Source organism: Sebastes fasciatus, chromosome 19, assembly GCF_043250625.1.
Source record: "Sebastes fasciatus isolate fSebFas1 chromosome 19, fSebFas1.pri, whole genome shotgun sequence".
In the NCBI taxonomy this organism is placed as follows: Eukaryota; Metazoa; Chordata; class Actinopteri; order Perciformes; family Sebastidae; genus Sebastes; species Sebastes fasciatus.
This window is the reverse complement of record NC_133813.1, coordinates 22464885-22482281: the sequence shown is the minus strand read 5'-3', so window position 1 is coordinate 22482281 and position 17397 is coordinate 22464885. Positions and strand designations below refer to the sequence as shown.

The 17397-nt window shown below is 38.5% G+C and overlaps 2 protein-coding genes across 7 annotated transcripts in view; one reads left to right on the top strand and one right to left on the bottom strand.

Annotated features, from left to right (window-relative positions):
- Position 1: 1 nt before the first annotated feature.
- Positions 2-4101, bottom strand: mlana (melan-A). The gene is made up of 5 exons (XM_074616834.1): positions 3989-4101; positions 1933-2025; positions 1656-1752; positions 1319-1426; positions 2-281 (listed from the first exon to the last, which is right to left on the bottom strand). Exons 2-5 carry the CDS (start codon positions 2019-2021, stop codon positions 213-215), a joined length of 363 nt encoding a protein of 120 aa, XP_074472935.1. The 5' UTR covers positions 2022-2025; positions 3989-4101; the 3' UTR covers positions 2-212.
- A 2252-nt stretch (positions 4102-6353) lies between these two features.
- The window catches only part of LOC141756843 (nipped-B-like protein B), a 28276-nt gene continuing 17232 nt past the window's right edge, over positions 6354-17397 (top strand). The window contains exons 1-9 of one of the 6 annotated variants that reach the window (XM_074616748.1): positions 6354-6627; positions 10758-10906; positions 11659-11824; positions 11979-12079; positions 14240-14342; positions 14429-14577; positions 15832-15950; positions 16039-16129; positions 16810-17334. In XM_074616748.1, the coding sequence (XP_074472849.1) occupies positions 10843-10906; positions 11659-11824; positions 11979-12079; positions 14240-14342; positions 14429-14577; positions 15832-15950; positions 16039-16129; positions 16810-17334 (1318 nt within the window). In that variant the 5' untranslated portion in view covers positions 6354-6627; positions 10758-10842. Of the gene's footprint in view, positions 6628-8173; positions 8711-8848; positions 9022-9078; positions 9382-10757; positions 10907-11658; positions 11825-11978; positions 12080-14239; positions 14343-14428; positions 14578-15831; positions 15951-16038; positions 16130-16809; positions 17335-17397 lie in introns of those variants that run through there. The other 5 variants (XM_074616751.1, XM_074616746.1, XM_074616752.1 and 2 more) reach the window with 5 other exon arrangements.

Below are 17397 nucleotides of genomic sequence, written 5' to 3'. Positions count from 1 at the left end.
TTTGTTTATTGAAACAACCTACATTATATACATTGTTCATGTGAATAATTTTACAAAGTGAGGGATAGAATAGTTTCACCTATTGGTATATTTAGCTACGAAGCATAGTGACATCAGATTATATATCATCAGACAACAGATGAGGTTTAGAGTTTGTTCTCCAGTATTTTCCTTTCTTCTTCAGACATCTGTCCATCTTCTACAGAAGTCCTTTAGGGCGAATAGGGAGGAGGCATCGGCCCTGAGGAGATCTTTTCATAGGCTGGAGGAGCATTAGGAACCTGGAGGAGAGTAAAACAAATGCATGCAAATGATACAGCTGCAAATTCAGAGTAAAATTCACACACTCATTCACTGAAGTTTCATACAGTACTGAATATTCAAACTGATGTTGCCTTTTTGTATGGCTATATCATTACATCAAAATTTTACACACAAAATTCTGCCTCATATCTTGAAACTTTAGGCACTCTTTGGGTTTAAACAATCTTGGTCTTGCATGATTAAAATGTTCTTCTCTCTTTATAGAATTCTGGTAAGTACTGCAGTATAAAAGGAATTTGTGCTTTTGTAACTTCATCTCACATGTGAGGGTGCTGATCTGAACCTCCTCCCCTCACTTTTCCCGTACACATGGATGCACATACCTCCCCTTGGGAATGAACCATTTTTAAGACCTACCCCTAGTCTGGTGACACAGTAATCTCCCCTTCAGGCATCCATTGCATCAGCTTCACGTGCTCTACAATGTGTTGTACTAAACAACCCTCTGTCATGGACTGCACAGAGTTTAAGTCTATCCACTAGTTAACTATTGGATGGTGGTGTATTAAAAATTAAAAAAAATTTTAAAGTTATTCGTAGCTCAAGGCTAAAAACCAGAGGAGGCCGAGCCTTCGTAGTCAGGGCCCCATGACTCTGGAATGACCTGCCGGAGGAGATCAGGCAGGCTAACTCTGTTTTGTCTTTCAAATCTCTTTTAAAAACACACCTTTTCAGAATTGCTTTCTCTTAATCGGTTATTCTTCTGCTACTTGTTGTTACTGTGTTTTAATACCTCATACCTTGCTTGTCATTTTTACTGTATCAACTCTATTTTTATTTATTACTACCTTAATTTCTCTTGCTTTTTATGCCTTTGTAAAGCACTTTTTAACTTGTTTTTGAAAAGTGCTATATAAATACAGTTATTATTATTTAAATAGACAATAAAGTACTTATCAACTTTTTCCTGACATAAAAAACACTTGACTTAGGGACAGGGAGATGCAATAGAGGGCCAGTAAAGCAAGTCATGGGGTAACTTCCTGTCCCTCACCGCAGGTCGGAAGCTGCCGAAGTCAGTCAGAGCCATCTTGTTATCTGCTGAAGGTCCTGCCTCTGAGTACTGGCCTTCTGTATGACTTGGTGACCCCGACCTAGGGCTCTGCCGGAGAGAGAGCGATGTGTGAGGAGTTGTGGGAGAACAGTAAGAAATGAGGATGGGGGATATATTGGGGAAAATACAGAAGAGTGGAAATCACTTCATAGCATGTATGGAATTTTGCAGAAACCTTCAATACCTGATTTTACTAGTTCGAATAACAGATGAATCATCACTTTAAGTATAAAATGTGAAGGCTAATACTTTATTAAAGGGGGTATGATGGTCTCACCCTGATTATTCTGTAGCCACTCCTCTTCTTGAAGTACCAGCAGCCCAGGATGAGGAGAGCTGCTAGGATGACCACCAGCAGAACTATGCCCACCGCCCTGTGGTTCACAACACAATTCACATATTTATATCTATTATTTTGGCATATCAGCTTTTTAGTATTCACCACAATATAGCTTTATATAATATAGATTCATATAAGGAAGATCAGAATACAAAAAGCTTTGGTACAAGCAAGGCATTGATCCCTGATTTCAAAATAAAATAGACACACATACTCCTCAGCTCTGACGTATCCTCGTCTGCTGCTGGCAAGATAAATGTTGAAGTTTCCACGAGGCATCCCGTCTGTACGATTACACCGCATCAAGCTGGAAGTCAACAGAAAATCACTTTATAAACTGAATAAGTAGCTGCATTGTAGTAACATAGTGCAGTGGTTTTCAAAGTGGGGTTTGGGGACCCCCAGGGGTCCTTGAGAGGGTTCCAGGGGGTCCCCATGGAGCAAAAAGAGGAATAATATATTTTCTTTCTGTAATAAATGATCTAAAAGCAAAAATCCAATCAAATGGGGGTCCGTGGTCTAATTTGTCAGTTTAGAGGTCCTTGACGTGAAAGAAATTTGGAACCACTGACAGTTTTATAAAACCATATTTTCTTTCAGTGCAGCAAATCATATTATTCCCTTTCATCATGTAAATAAAGTTAAAGAATGGCCTATATGATATCTAAAATCATGCCAGGTGTCAGTAATCTGCTGTATGGAACATTAAATATGCCTTTTATTCCTACACCATGGATAATAGTCCAGACACACTTAACTACCATGAATCTGTGCACTGCTAAATTGATTTGTTGCCTATAGAATATATAACCCTTTTTCTTTGGTTAATTATGTCTCTTTAAGATATAGGAATAGGGATTATTATGGAAAATGTATCATATTCACTTTTTTCCATCACAACATTAAAGGATTTTTTTATAAGCCTCAACCATTCTTACTTGTAATAGAAATAGATTAGTTCTGATTGATTCCTCCACCCCACTGCCCCCAATAGTTTCTGGGTAGGAATTTTCTACATTTGAACATTCAGATAAAATTAATTTCGGCCTGTTTATTAAAATAAAATTGGATTGGCTTCTTCGTGGATCACTGCCCTCACTGTGTGTCCAGTTGCATTTCCATCCACTCTCTGTCACCCAGTACTGACTGATGATCTCTCACCCAGTGCTAAAGAGTAGTCTTTTCTTATCACTTTAGTCTTCATTGCCTTTATACATACACAAATATACGTTACAAAAAGAGGAGGATACAGTTTACACTAGTGATGCAGTATACAGTTTGAATTGCTTTAAAAATTTATTAAAACTTTTATACAATTATTTACATGATTGTCAGTAAAATTATACAGTGCCTATATCTTTATTTATTTATTTTATTTACCATTTCCCCCATTTTCTGTTAAACTCGTCTTCCTAAAGAGTAGTCTTAATGCTTGAAAAATATGTGAATACATATAGGCCTATACATTTTTGATAATGAAAAGCTATTTATTTTTGCCACAACTAAATTTAGGTTGCATCAGAGATGCAACAGTGTAAGTATGCAGTTTAAGAATCAGATTGTGGGGGAGGGTGGCACAGAAACTTTTTATTTAAATGGCTTTTTGTTGTTGTTAGTTTTTTTCTTTTTCTGTAGCTGCTTGTCAATTTTGTATTGATTAATACATGGGCATTTGTGATTATATTCTTTTACTCTATTGGTGACCTATCAACTACTTGTAACCCCACCCTATATGATTATGCTTAAATACCAATAAAAAAATGTATCACAAAAAAAGAATCAGATTGTAAAACAGACAATAAACCAATCGGAACATGCTAATCTTGTTGATTATACAAAGTGGATTTGCTCTCATTATCTTCCTTTAAATCTCTTCTTAAGACTCACTTTTATCTTATGGCTTTTTAAAAAAAATGGTGGTATATTGTTGTCACTATTTATATGATTTTATCTTGTTTAGATCTTAAGTTCTGGATGTTAAATACTTTTATCCTGCTTTTATGAAGGTTCTATATGAAAGGTGCTATATAAATAAAGTTATTATTATTATTATTATTATTATTAATATTATTATTAATATTATTCTCACTGATCATCCTGCAGTATGTTAAGTATAAATTAATACTACTTCTACTACTTCAGCATTTAATCTCTTTGTCCTGTCTGATCAGGTTATAACTATTTGGACTTCAGCTGAAAGTAATATTAATTAAAAGTAACTGCCTATGATAGGGCTACCCCTGCCAGAAAACAAACAAACATCATCTTACCAAATTGGATAATTAGATTTTGGAGAGCAGCTCCTCTGGTTGGGATGTCCTCTCAAAAAGACTTATTGGTCCTTGGTGCTCTGTGTTACTTCACTCCTCAGATAGCTTTGTCTCAGTGTGCTGGAGAGCAGAGAGGGGCACAAAACCCTCATGACCGTCACGGGTTAGAGGCTCATGGATAAACCCATTGAAGCAGAGTAATTACCGTGAAGCCCCGCGGTCCTCAACGCAACATTATTCTCCACTCGTGAAACTACAGGAGTCAGCTGCTGGCTTTTCATAGGAAAGTGTGTGTGTGTGTGGTATTGTTATTCACAAATATAATAATCCAAGAGCTACAGCCAATGTATAGGCCTACTTCAACCCAGTAAATAATACAATTAAAGTTGAAACGCCTAATTCAATACCAGAGCATTCTACAGGTGGCTTGAAATTGGAATATTATGGTTGTATCATAAAATATAGTCAAATACCATAAAAATACTATTATATAAGCTCCTTATCAAGTATGCACTAAATAACCTATGACAATATTTGAGCTATTCTCTTCTAAAAGGCTGACAGAAATAAAGAAAATCAGTTGTCTGGAAACAAAAAGAAAAAGACTTTCAAAACAAGAGTGGAACACAACAATAAGCAATAAATCAATTGTCTTGCCATATAATTAGATGTACATGTACTCTCAGTGAGAAAGACAACTGAACCTTGTCATCTTTATAATATTTCACTTTGAGAGAAATCTTTAATTCACCTTCAAAAGATATATATTCAAAAATGAACAGTTATTATGATTCTGATCATTGCCTAGCCATACTTTATAAAAGAAATAAATGAATAAATGAATAAAGAAAGAAAGAAAGAAAGAAAGAAAAAAAGAAAGAAATATCCGGAATCCCCATCCGTTACCACCATGGTAGAAACTACTCTTCCTGGGGTCCGTACATCAAACTATAAAAACAATTTTGTAATTAAAATCCAAAGCAAAAAAAGGGAACCATAAACAAATGAAAAACTAACTTCAACCAAAACAAAGAAAACAATAAATCAACAACAACAAAACTAAAGACAATAATAAAAACAAATGACCACACGTCAAAAGAGAACAAAAAGCAATCAAAAAACAATCTAACTACAAGAAACAATAAATCAACAACAATAAAACTGCTAATAACAACAAATGACAACAAGTCAAACAATTTGACATGAAAAGAAACATGACAAGACATGTATTAATATGAGTAATAGCCTGTATAGGACCACAAGTTAATTACTCAACAAAATGAAAACTTCTGTGTCAAACCAGTGTCACCACCATAGATATAAAATATATATTCTATTTCTATGGTCATCACGCTCTCATAAACTGTTGCTTTTGCTCAAGGCTGTTCAAATTGTGTTTGGTGTATCCATTGGGACCATTTGTTGTTCATCTGATGCAGTGTCAGCACATGAAGTTAATTTGAAAATCCTCCTCCAAAGAAAACACAAGGTTTGACCTGTATAGAGTCACCAATCTACAAACTGCATAGCATATGGGCTACCTAAAGAGCAGTTGGTGGCATTTAAATCTCCAAAAAGTGAAGTGAACCTTTTAGGAGAGATGGAGGCTCAGTGTGGTCTCCTTTCTCCTCATTCAATCAACAAAGTGTCAAGTTGATGTGTGGTCAAAAGTGCTAGTTTTTAAACTGTGATTGGCACAAAAGAATGAACCTAATTTCAGAAGGAAATTGTCCAGATGACTTTTATTTCCTCAGTAAACTGTAGAATGGAGGGAGTCCTTTTTAGTTTCAGATAGGGTTCCGTATCTCATATTGCTTTTGCTCCTGAATAATCATTATCAATAAATCCATCCTCTGACTCATGTTGAGCTTCATGTGTGTGTGTTTTTTTTTTATTTATAAATCACTCTGTTGATTTTTGATGATAGTCTTCTTCCAGAATATATGCCAGAGTATAAGTAAGTAAGTAAGTACAGTTTATTTGTATAGCACCTTTCACAGATACAAGATCACAAAGTGCTTTACATTAATAAAGAAATACATCAGTCAATATTAAAAGTTGCGATGACAAGCACAGGGACAAATGAGGACAAAGACACATAAACAGGTAACACATACAGTCAAGAAAAGGCCAATAAAAGCAATAAATGAAGTGGAGTTGTTATTCAGGCGAATAAGTAATAAGAGCATTTTCTTACAGCGGCTCATTCTCAATAACATAAAATGGTACGCATTGTTTTTGTTTGTTTTCATCATTTAAGCTGTGCAATACAATAACTGATGTGTTGCACAGATATTTTCCTCAGATGATCAAATTTGAAATGCCACAGAAAAGGGTATGCTGGACAAGGAGGAAGAGGCACCTCTAGGCTGGAAGATAGGAAAACTTTAGTCTGCAAAAATATTTACATTTTTCTCCACAAGAGGGAGACCAAAACCTGTTTATGAAATTGAGTCAGTATTGATTTGTCTCAAACTGTAGCAGCCTACTTTTGTGCTTCATCCCAGTATACATGTTGGCCTGTTAGGTACTATAAATTAGGGTGATTTTTTTCAGTCAGCCTTCAGTGTTTCTACACCTCTACATCCCTGAATAGTTTGCGAGGAAACCTAAAAGGAGGATACTTTTGCAGCTTCTGGGTAAGTTTTTGTTGAGGGAAGCTGTCAGCTGATTGATGTGTTGTGATGACAAGTACATACATCTCTTCTCACTTGAATAGACAAGACAAATTTAAAAAAGTGAATGACAGATGATCAGAAAATGACTCTTTTATCATTCTAGTCATGCATAAATCTTATATTTGAAAACATGTCCCACTGAAATAACATATTAAGATCCCAGGAGGTTCTTATTGCCTTGTTATCAATGGTGATAATAAACGTTAATTAGCCACGGCCCTGAATAGTTTGTGAGAAAACCTAAAAGGAGGATACTTTTGCAGCTTCTGGGTACGTTTTTTTAAGGGGAAGCTGTCAGCTGATTGGTGTGTTGTGATGACAAGTACATACATCTCTTCTCACTTGAATAGACAAGACATATTTAAAAAAGTGAATGACAGATGATCAGAAAATGACTATTTTATCATTACTGGATTTCATTCTAGTCATGCATAAATCATCTTCATCCTCATCCTCATCTGCAACCGCTTATCCCGTTAGGGGTCGCATAAATCATATCTTATATAAAACATGTACTATTTTAAAAACATGTTAAGATCCCAGGAGGTCCTCACTGGCTGTTCAATCAACACCTCTACATCCATGAATAGTTTGTGAGGAAACCTAGGAAACCTAAAAGGAGGATACTTTTGCAGCTTCTGGGTAAGTTTTTTTGAGGGAAGCTGCCAGCTGATTGGTTTGTTGTGATGACAAGTCTCTTCTCACTTGAATAGACACATTCTAAAAAAGTTAATGACAGATGATCAGAAAAGGACTATTTTATTACTGGATTTCATTCTAGTCAAATCTTCTCTTTGAAAACATGTACTATTTTAATACCATATTAAGATCCCAGGAGGTCCTTATACTGGCTGTGTTATCAATGGTGATAATAAACGTAGTTTGTGAGAAAACCTAAAAGGAGGATACTTTTGCAGCTTCTGGGTAAGTTTTTTTGAGGGAAGCTGTCAGCTGATTGGTGTGTTGTGATGACAAGTACATACTTCTCACTTGAATAGACAAGAGAAATTTAATAAAAGTGAATGACAGGTGATCAGAAAATTACTATTTTATCATAACTTTATTTCATTCTAGTCATGCATAAATCTGATCTTTAAAAACATGTACCATTGTAATAACACATTAAGATCCCAGGAGGTGCTTCATCCCTGTATACATGTTGATGTTTTTCAATTAGCCTACATGTTTCTACTCCTCTGCATCCCTGAATAGTTTGTGAGAAAACCTAAAAGGAGGATACTTTTGCAGCTTCTGGGTAAGTTTTTTTGAGGGAAGCTCTCAGCTGATTGGTGTGTTGTGGTGACAAGTACATCTCTTCTCACTTGAATAGACAAGACATATTTAAAAAAAGTGAATGACAGATGATCAGAAAATTACTATTTTATCATAACTTTATTTCATTCTAGTCATGCATAAATCTGATCTTTGGAAAACATGTACTATTTTAATACCACATTAAGATCCCAGGAGGTTCTTATACTGGCTGTTCAATCAATGGTGATAATAAACGTTAATTAGCCACAGCTCCTCACCGGTTGAGGGAGTTATTCCCTTTACCGGTTCTTCCGGTCGTCATTTTGAAAGAGAGAAAGAGAGAGAGAGAGAGAGAAGGGTGAGGGGGATAGACAATGTGGATCCCCCTTTTTTTCTCTTGTTCCTCGATTGTTTTCACTCCCGAACATTAACCGGTATCAAATAGCATCCACCGTCTGCTATAAAGGCCGGTTCGAGCTGTGGATGATGCTCTGCTCCACCTCCACCATCCTCATCCCAGCTGCTATGACATGTTCACCGTGAGAAAGAAGAAGAAAACCCCCTCAGTCCTCCTCCCGACGGGGCTCATCACAGCAGCCGTCGTTGTGTAAGCTATATTACTATCCGGAGAGGAGCTGTGAGAACAGTGTTGGACGGAGAGAGAGAGGGAGCTAGAGACTTCTTCTTCTTCTTCTTCTTCTTCTCCAGAGCTCCAGCTGCCATCCTCCTCCTCCTCCTCCTCCTCCAACAGAAACCACCACTTCTCTTTCTCATCACACATCCGAGAGAGGTAAATAATAAACCACATTCAACAATAACAGGACACATTTTCCCGAGTGTTTCCGGTTTGCCAGACACATATCGTTGCTGAGGAACCAGCGTTAACGTGGATCAGACCACGGTGGTTTATATATTTATATATATATATATATGTGTGTGTGTGTGTGTGTGTGTGTGTGTGTGTGTGTGTGATCTGGTGTTGATGGGGTCTTTGCTTTGTACCCCTGCTACTGCCTCCCTGCTGGCGTCAGGTCGGGGTTACGCTTCCTAAAGGCAAGTCCGAGGTCCATTTGTGTCGGCTAGAAATCCACGAAGGCCATAGTAAGTGTGATGTGAAGATATAAACCCACATACTCTGTAAAAACAGCGACACAGAGAGAGTATATGAGCTAACTGATGCTCTCCCGGTGATGCTACTAGCTTAACAAGTTACACTACCAGCTAGCGTACGTTAGCTTCACTACCTAGCCTGTTTGTTGCTAAGCCGGCTAACCTGCGATGTTTAGTCACTTTCACACACGTCGTTAAGCTGTTGTACTCTTAGATAAGTGTTTTAAAAGACGACATAGTAGTAAATGAGTAATAATAGAGTCACATTATGATGTCAACGTTCGCGTTAGCTTAGCTTAATGTTGTGTGTTTGGCTCCGGAAACCTTAAACTGTGACACAAAAGAATTAAGGTGAGATATAACGTTGAGGTTTTGTGAATAGCTTTTGTTAGTAGGTTTCAGCTACGACTGTGGTTATAAACTACTGAGACACAGGCTGACGGTGAGGTTAGAGATGCTTAGACATTGTTGTAACTTTTTGTGTCTCAGATATAGCTAGCTAGGTCCGTCACCACTCAAGTGTCCACTTCTACTGCATTCATAGGAGAGCTAATGTTGTTGGTTTGTCTGCAGTCATTGCAATGCTCGACTTGAGCACATATCACAGCTGTGTGTGTGTGTGTGTAAGAGGAGAAAGGACCAGAGCAATAAGATGGTTTGGAATCACAGCTATAACAATGCACAAACTGAATCTGTGTGTGTGTGTGGAGAGGAGAAAGGGACCAGATCATAAGATTGGTTTTTGGACACCAGGAGCTGATCCAGATCAATAATTTGTAAAAGGCATGCCTAGGCTTGCTTTATAAGGCCGGTATAAAGTGTCTACGTCAGAAGGTGCAGTTATGTTGGCAGTGTAATAATGCATACACTGAAGCTGTGTGTGTGTGGAGAGGAGAAAGGGACCAGATCATAAGATTGGTTTGGACACCAGGAGCTGATCCAGATCAATAATTTGTAAAAGGCATGCCCAGGCTTGCTGCAAGGCTGGTATAAACTGTCTAAGTCAGAAGGTGCAGTTATGTTGGCAGTGTATTAATGCATACTCATGAGCCAGGCATATTTTTTTCACATCCCAGAAGAAGAAGCATTGTTATATGGAAAAAAAAACATTTGGCTATACTTCTTTATACTCATAATAGTCACGATGAGGAGCACCTTCAGCCACAGACTCATCACCCCTCGGCACAACACAAAGCACCTGGGTCAGTCCTTCATGCTTGTAGCCATCAGGCTCCACAACCAAGGCTGACTCCCAAATGAGAACTATGAGGACTTTAAGAACTTTAAACATGCACTATCTGCAACCATCTTGGACTCTTACCACTGGTGCCCTTTAAACTTTAAACTTACTTTACACTATACATCCTATATACCACTTTATAGACTGCACATACGTACATATTACATTTCTTTATAGTACATACTACATTTATTTATTGACGGACTGCACACACTATGTTCACCCATTCAACTCTGTATCTTTTATATCTCTATTATTGTTTTTATAATTTTTGTATACCTGTACCTCTCCTGTTTTTCACTCTGTTTGCTGATGTTGCTGCTTTGACACCTGAATTTCCCTCCAGGGATTAATAAAGGTTCATCTTATCTTATCTTATCTTAATCCTCACATGAAAAGTGTTGCATGTAATGGCAACCATACCTTGACATTAGTGAACATTCTGTAAAAAGTGTACGTTGCCACTTCTTTTTTTGTGTCTCTGCAGCATTTTGGAGATGTGAGGAATAGGAAGAGATTGGTGATATTGAGCAGCCTGTGCATTGACACGACCTCTTGACCTCATCTTCAGCATGAATGGTGATATGCCTCATGTTCCCATCACTACTCTTGCTGGAATTGCTAGCCTGACAGACTGTAAGTGCAACATCCTCTCTCTCTCTCTCTCTCTCTCTAATGCTGTTCACACAGCCTAAATACTAACATTCAAACCAGGAGTATCTGACTGCCAAGATGTTATACTGTGTGCAGGGTTCTAGTGCTTCTAGTATAATGTGTAGTTCTACTAGAAGCTAAATACTGGCAATTGTGATGCTTCTCACTGCTGGTGATTTCAGGGCAGACAAAAGTGAAGTGGAGCTCTGTTTCTAATGAAGACCCCAAACCAGTTTTGATGAAAGAAAAAACGAATAACTGTTAATACAATGGAAAATTATACATTGCACAAAAATATGATTTATTGCCGAACTATTCTATTTGATCTCATTAGCTTGTACAAATTGTAACTTGAACATAGCGGTCAATGGACCTTTCTTCACTCTGATGTTACCATATTTTAAAGATCTTTTGATGAGAAGATAGACAGCACGTTTATTATCATGAGTTTGGTATGTATTCTGAGGCCTGTTAACTCGAAAATGTACAAGTAGAATATATCAAGCTTAAGTTGACATATCCAAAATGTACATTGTCTAAAAAAAATGGCATTACTATCAAATAGAGTGGTTCAGTTGCATTTTTTAATATTTTAAATCCTTAAAATTTAATCCAAATATTTTCATATACTAATCTTTTTCCAAAACAGTTTTCTTTTATATTTTCTCCCATCTCGCTTCCTTTTATTTATTAGTTTCCACCCTACCTAACTTGTCTGCCCATCATCCTTTTAGTGTTGAACCAGCTGCCCTTGCCCTCTCCTCTCCCCGCCACCACCGCTAAGAGTCTGCTCTACAATGGACGGATCTCCGAAGAGGTCAGCAGCCTGCTGGTGTGTCGGGACGAGAATCTGGTGACTCAGCTGGCACATAGCCTTAACCAGGTCTCCACTGAACACATGTAAGTACCGCTCACTCACCGATCTTTCGCAGCATCTTGGTGATTGAGACTGGAAGGAATCAAAATGCATTAGTCAAATCTGCATTTAGACCTAGTGGGCAGCGATCGCCTGCAATAATTATGACTGTGGACTATACTTTTGTTTGCTTCCCAGAGAGTTGAAGGACAACTTGGGCAACGATGAACCCGAGGGTGACATGCCAATGCTTCTACAAACTCTGCTGTCCAGGAACCCCAAAATCTTCAGGGACAAAAGTATGTTAACCCAGTACAAGGTTTGGGGTGGGAAGGGGGAGGCATTGAGCCGTTGCTGTTGAACCCTTTCAACCTGTAAAACACAGGTGTAGCTAATCATTATTAGTCTTGTATTGCAGTAATTACTTGATCTCAGCCATCATTGCTGTTATTAATTCCACTTGTATTTTTTCTGCTATAACAAGACAAAGGGATTTTTTGGCCTCTAAATCGGCCATGACAGAAAAAGAAAGTAGTTCCTGTTCACAACCCAGTTTGTGGTTTATCCAGTGCAACAGGGACATTTTTTGTTTTTTAAATTGTGTTTTTTGGCATTATTTGCCTCTATAAGACAGCACCGGTAGAGAGATAACAGGGTATGAGCGGAGAGAGATGCAACAAAAGTATCCCGGCCAGACTTAAACCGGGGACGTTGTGGTTCATGGTCGTCATCTTACGCTTAATTTAACTCCTAAGCCGTTTTCCAATGTGGTGAGCACCAAAATAAAATTCCATTCACCCTCATCGCATTGTGGAGGTGGAATAAATCTTAGTTCTTTGGCTGAACCAACCCTTTAAATACTGTATGTGTCTTTACTGAAAACACAGAGATGAAATCTCCTAATAATCACTTTGCCTCTTTTAAAATCTCCTTGTACAGTTCACGCTAGTATGGTAGACACAGCTTGTTAGATCATCTTTATTTTCCATAAGAAATTTAAAGCAATGGTTTATAGTTTGTTGACAAATATAGCACGTCACACAATATTTAGCCACAGCAAAAAATATTTAAAAACATATTTTGACATGAAACCCATGCACAGCAGTTTGTTTTCTTATCATAAATGATATCCCTAATTGCCATAAACACTTGCATATTTATCTTTTAACCTTTGTTCAGGGAAGCCTTCCAGGTAATTATAAGTACTGCATAAAGTTTGCATACACAATTTGATACTGAATCAGTATTTGTGCCAAAGAGAAAAAAAATCTTTGAGCACAGTTGTGTCCTGTAGATTTAGAGGTGCTGGCAACTGCAAGATGAACATCCGAAACAATAAACCACAAGAGTTTGTGGTAGTGACCGCACACTTAGTGCTTAAAAATATATAATCAGATTATTTAATCAAGGATTATTTATTAACAATCATGCATGAGCCTGTTGAAGCGCTGAGCGAAATGTGTTTCTCTAGTCATTTTTTTGTGGCATTTTAGCCAGCAGTAAGAATGTAGTGCTTCTGATCCGGTGAAATGCTGCTCCAAAGATGTGCTGAATGTGTACTTGACACTAGACAGGATGTGCATAACCTCGCACCTCGGTAAACTTGCCATTCTACTGCGGCTTTAACCTCCTCCTTCATCACCCTGAACTCCAAATAGTTTTTGTGGTGATACATTTTATTTCCAGAATGTTAACAAGCTAAAGAATAAAGTAATACAGAAAAAGTAGTTTGGGCATTGTGAAGTGCCTCACAATATGATTATGGTACTATTACTATCATTGGTACTAATAATCATACTACTGTGTTTCCAATTATATATACATTACAGTGTATATATGACTGAAAATGTGAGTACTTTTTACAAAGATACACAGAGTTACCAGTTCACCATGTGTACGTGTAATAAATGATTACAGTAACCATTCAACAAATCCTATATTTGTTTCTTTTAAGCTTTTAATGTTTTTATTGGCACTGATCTTGATTCAACTAAAGTCATTTTTGTGGCTGCACGTGGTGGTGTTGTGGTATTATATTAAAAGCTACCATTTCTAATGTTTCATCCACCCCCATTTACAGTTTACAGTACACAAATCAGGGGGGCAGAATGGTAGAAAAACCTCTCAATATAATGGTGTCCAGTACAACATCTATCTGACACACTGCTAATGGGGGTAAAAGGAAGGTAGGATTTATAAGATTGTAGCTCCTTAGTAGTACCTAGTATTGCTGTTGAGTAGCTGCTGATACACTGGCGATGTTATTCTATCTCACTTTTTAATATTTTGTTTAACCTGAGCTACCTCATTTCAAGAAGTGTAGATGTTATCAGATATGTAACCCTATACCACAGAGTTTCCATTCCTGAGGTACACTGCTGAGTTTTGTTACTGCGAAATTGTGTATATTTAGCTCGTTTGTATGACCTTAATCATAGATTTCTTTTTTCATCTCTTAGGTGTAATGCAGCAGCCGATGATCCAACAGTATAAGATCTCTCAGAACCAGGTGCATGGGAGTCCAGGATCAAACTATCAGCAAACCACTCAGAGCCCCTCTGGGTAAGGCAGTGCCAGCATACAGTCAGAATGATGTAGACGCAGAAGTGTCTGTATTTCTACTAAGACTACTTCTTCCTCCTCCACAGATGCTTTACATCCCCGCAGTCTGGATCAGGCGCTCGGTTCGTACCCCAGCAGAACAGCCCTATACCCAGTCCCTACACCCCTCAGAGTCCTGCAGACTACATGCAGTACAACCCACCCAGTTACTCTCAACACCAACAGACGCAGCAAGGTGAGTACAAATTCTGTCACACCTCTGCGAGGAACAGCAAATAGCAATGGGTTGATTTTAATGAATAACATGGAAGAGTTGTTTAATCTTCATTTTGTGTAGGGGTGTAAAAAAAATTGATACACATGAGTATCGTGATATTGTGCTGTGGGATACTGTATTGATTCTCCATGACACTGTATCGAGTTTTAATGAACCTCTTAAAAATCCGACGCCCCGCCGTTGAGCCCGGCCACTATTCGATCTTACGGAGGTTGTAGCGGGTCAGTTTTAAAGCTGGGTTGAAGACTGGTATCCTATGAAACTAGAAAACCTAGCTTGTCGAGAAGGAGGCTAAATCACCCTCCAAAGTTATGCACAATTTTTAGCGAGGAAACTCGCATGGCGATTTACACAGGGGTCCCCTGACCTCTGACCTCAAGATATGTGAATGAAAATGGATTCTTTGGGTACCCACGAGTCTCATAAACTAGATATGTCTTTACAGACATACCATACTGCAGTTTCCCATGCAGCTTGGGGCAAAAACCATGCAGTATTTGCATGCAGTATAAATGTGTTATTTTTGCCTATTCTAAAATGGATTATTTCTGGTGTGTTCTTTTACTATGATAGTTTTCCTAAAATTATATTAACAAAAATCGCAATAGCCTTGCTTACAGTATTGCAATATATTGAATCGTTACCCCTGTATCATGATACATATCATATTGCCAGATTCTTGCCAATACACAGCCCTAATTTTGTGTGCATTCGTACTGGTTAAAACAAGCCAATGTGGACAATATTCAACAAGAAAAATACTATCAAGTGATTGTTGCATGACTTCCGTTTTGATTCACAATCTTGATTTATTTGTCAGTTAAGCATTCTACGTTAAACAAGAAGCCTTCCACAAGAGACTACATGCTGTATTGTACATATTCAAGGTGTGGCTCTGAGGCGGTGACCACACCTTGTTCCCTCACAGAACACTAAGCTCCCGCTGTATAAATACCTTCAAATTCCTCTCACTGCAATTATTCTTTTTAAAATGACACCACCTGCATGGTTGTTCAGATAAACTTAGCCGGCCTGTTTAACTTTGCCACGAGCAAATTGCTTAACTAATCTTACTTTCTTATTGTAACATGGTTAAACCACAGCTGTCAAGGTGTAAATGTTGAAAAGAAGATATCTGTCTCTCAGGGAGACGTGAGGCATTGTACATCACAAATAATTTAACTGGATATTTTATTTCGTTCTCTGTTTTAGTTAGAAATATCCATGACGACAAGGTCTCTGGTCAGCTATCAAGTGCTTCATCTAATCATAATGCGAGACTAGGCTCAGATGAAGACTACATCAACATGGCTCACAGACTGGGAAATGAGGTAACGCAGAGAAATCAAGACATTCTGAAGTGCACCTCAGCAGATGCTGACTGTTTAAAGGGTTGATAAATGTCTTGTGTTCCAACAGGAGAACGACCCCTCCATGAGGGCTGCCACGTTTCCAGTTAAATCACCACAGTCCGTGTGTTCCCCTGCTGGGAGTGAAGAGACTGCTAAAAGTACGATGCCTCAATAGCAACAAGTCCATTCTTCTTCATTTTGTGGAATCAAAATTGAAGGGGACCTGTTATGCTTTTATGCTTTTTCCCTTTCCTTTACTGAGTTATAAAAAAAAAATCTGCACGTAAAAGGTCTGCAAAGTTACAAAGCCCAAAGTTCACGCCAAAGGGAGTTACTCTCCCCCGCAGAAACACTGCTCCTGAACTGCCTGAAATGCCTTGCTTGACGTCCCGCCTTTTCTTCCATGACGTGGTGATGTCACCAAGTAACACATTTGCATAATACCTGCCTAGCGGCTAGTTTGGCACGCCCTTAAACAAAGCTAGTTAGAGCAAAGCTGGAGCAGAGTCCGAAGAGTTTGGTTTGGTTGACCACTCACAACAATGGGCCAGCTGATCAATCAGAGCAGACTGGGCTTTTCAGGGGGAAGGGGGAGGAGCTCAAACGGAGCGTTTTAGACAGAAAGTGAAAAGTGGTGCCACAGCACAGCCAGTATGAGAAAAGTCAAGCGTTTTTTGAGCATTAAAGCATGTAAACATGTTCTAGTAGAAACCCAAAACGCACCAAGTATGCACCTGAAAATAAGCATAATAGTTCCTCTTTAATTCACAATTGTTCAGTTAGACAGTCAAACATGTTCTGTGGTGCTCACTTTACCTTGAATTTATTTGTGTTTAAGCAGGATCCAGGCCTCACCTTATCATGCAGTCCCCTCCACCAGATGTGCCACCGGGTGCAGCACCAGACCTGCTCCTCACCTCCGCTGACCGCAAAAAGAAGCAGAAAGAAAGGAGTAGAGAAGACTATGAGCAGGCGGAAAGGAATGCCTCGTATGGCATTGTTAGTTCTCCATCAAAAGAGTCCGCCAGGCTGACTATAAAACTGTCCCGAGTGAAGTTTTCAGAAATGGATCAATCTGGAGATCTTCCTCCGAGGCCACGTGTCGACTCGGACCATGAAACGGATTTGACGAATAATAATAATCAGTTGTCGAGGACTGCCCAGGACTTGTCACACAGGTTCGGTGCTGAGGAGCAGGCAAACTGTCAGCAGGTTCCTGTTCGACCAAACACCAAGGAGTCTGGAGTCATCAGTGGGGTCGTGTTTGATGATGCTGAGATGGACACACTTGCAGAGATCGAGAGAATAGAACGCGAGTCGGCCAGTGAGAGAGAAAGGTGGTCTAAAGAAGTCCAGGATAAAGGTATTGTGTGTCCGCCATTGTCCTTTGTCTTTTTGCATTTTTTCAAGACCTAGATTGGTTTAT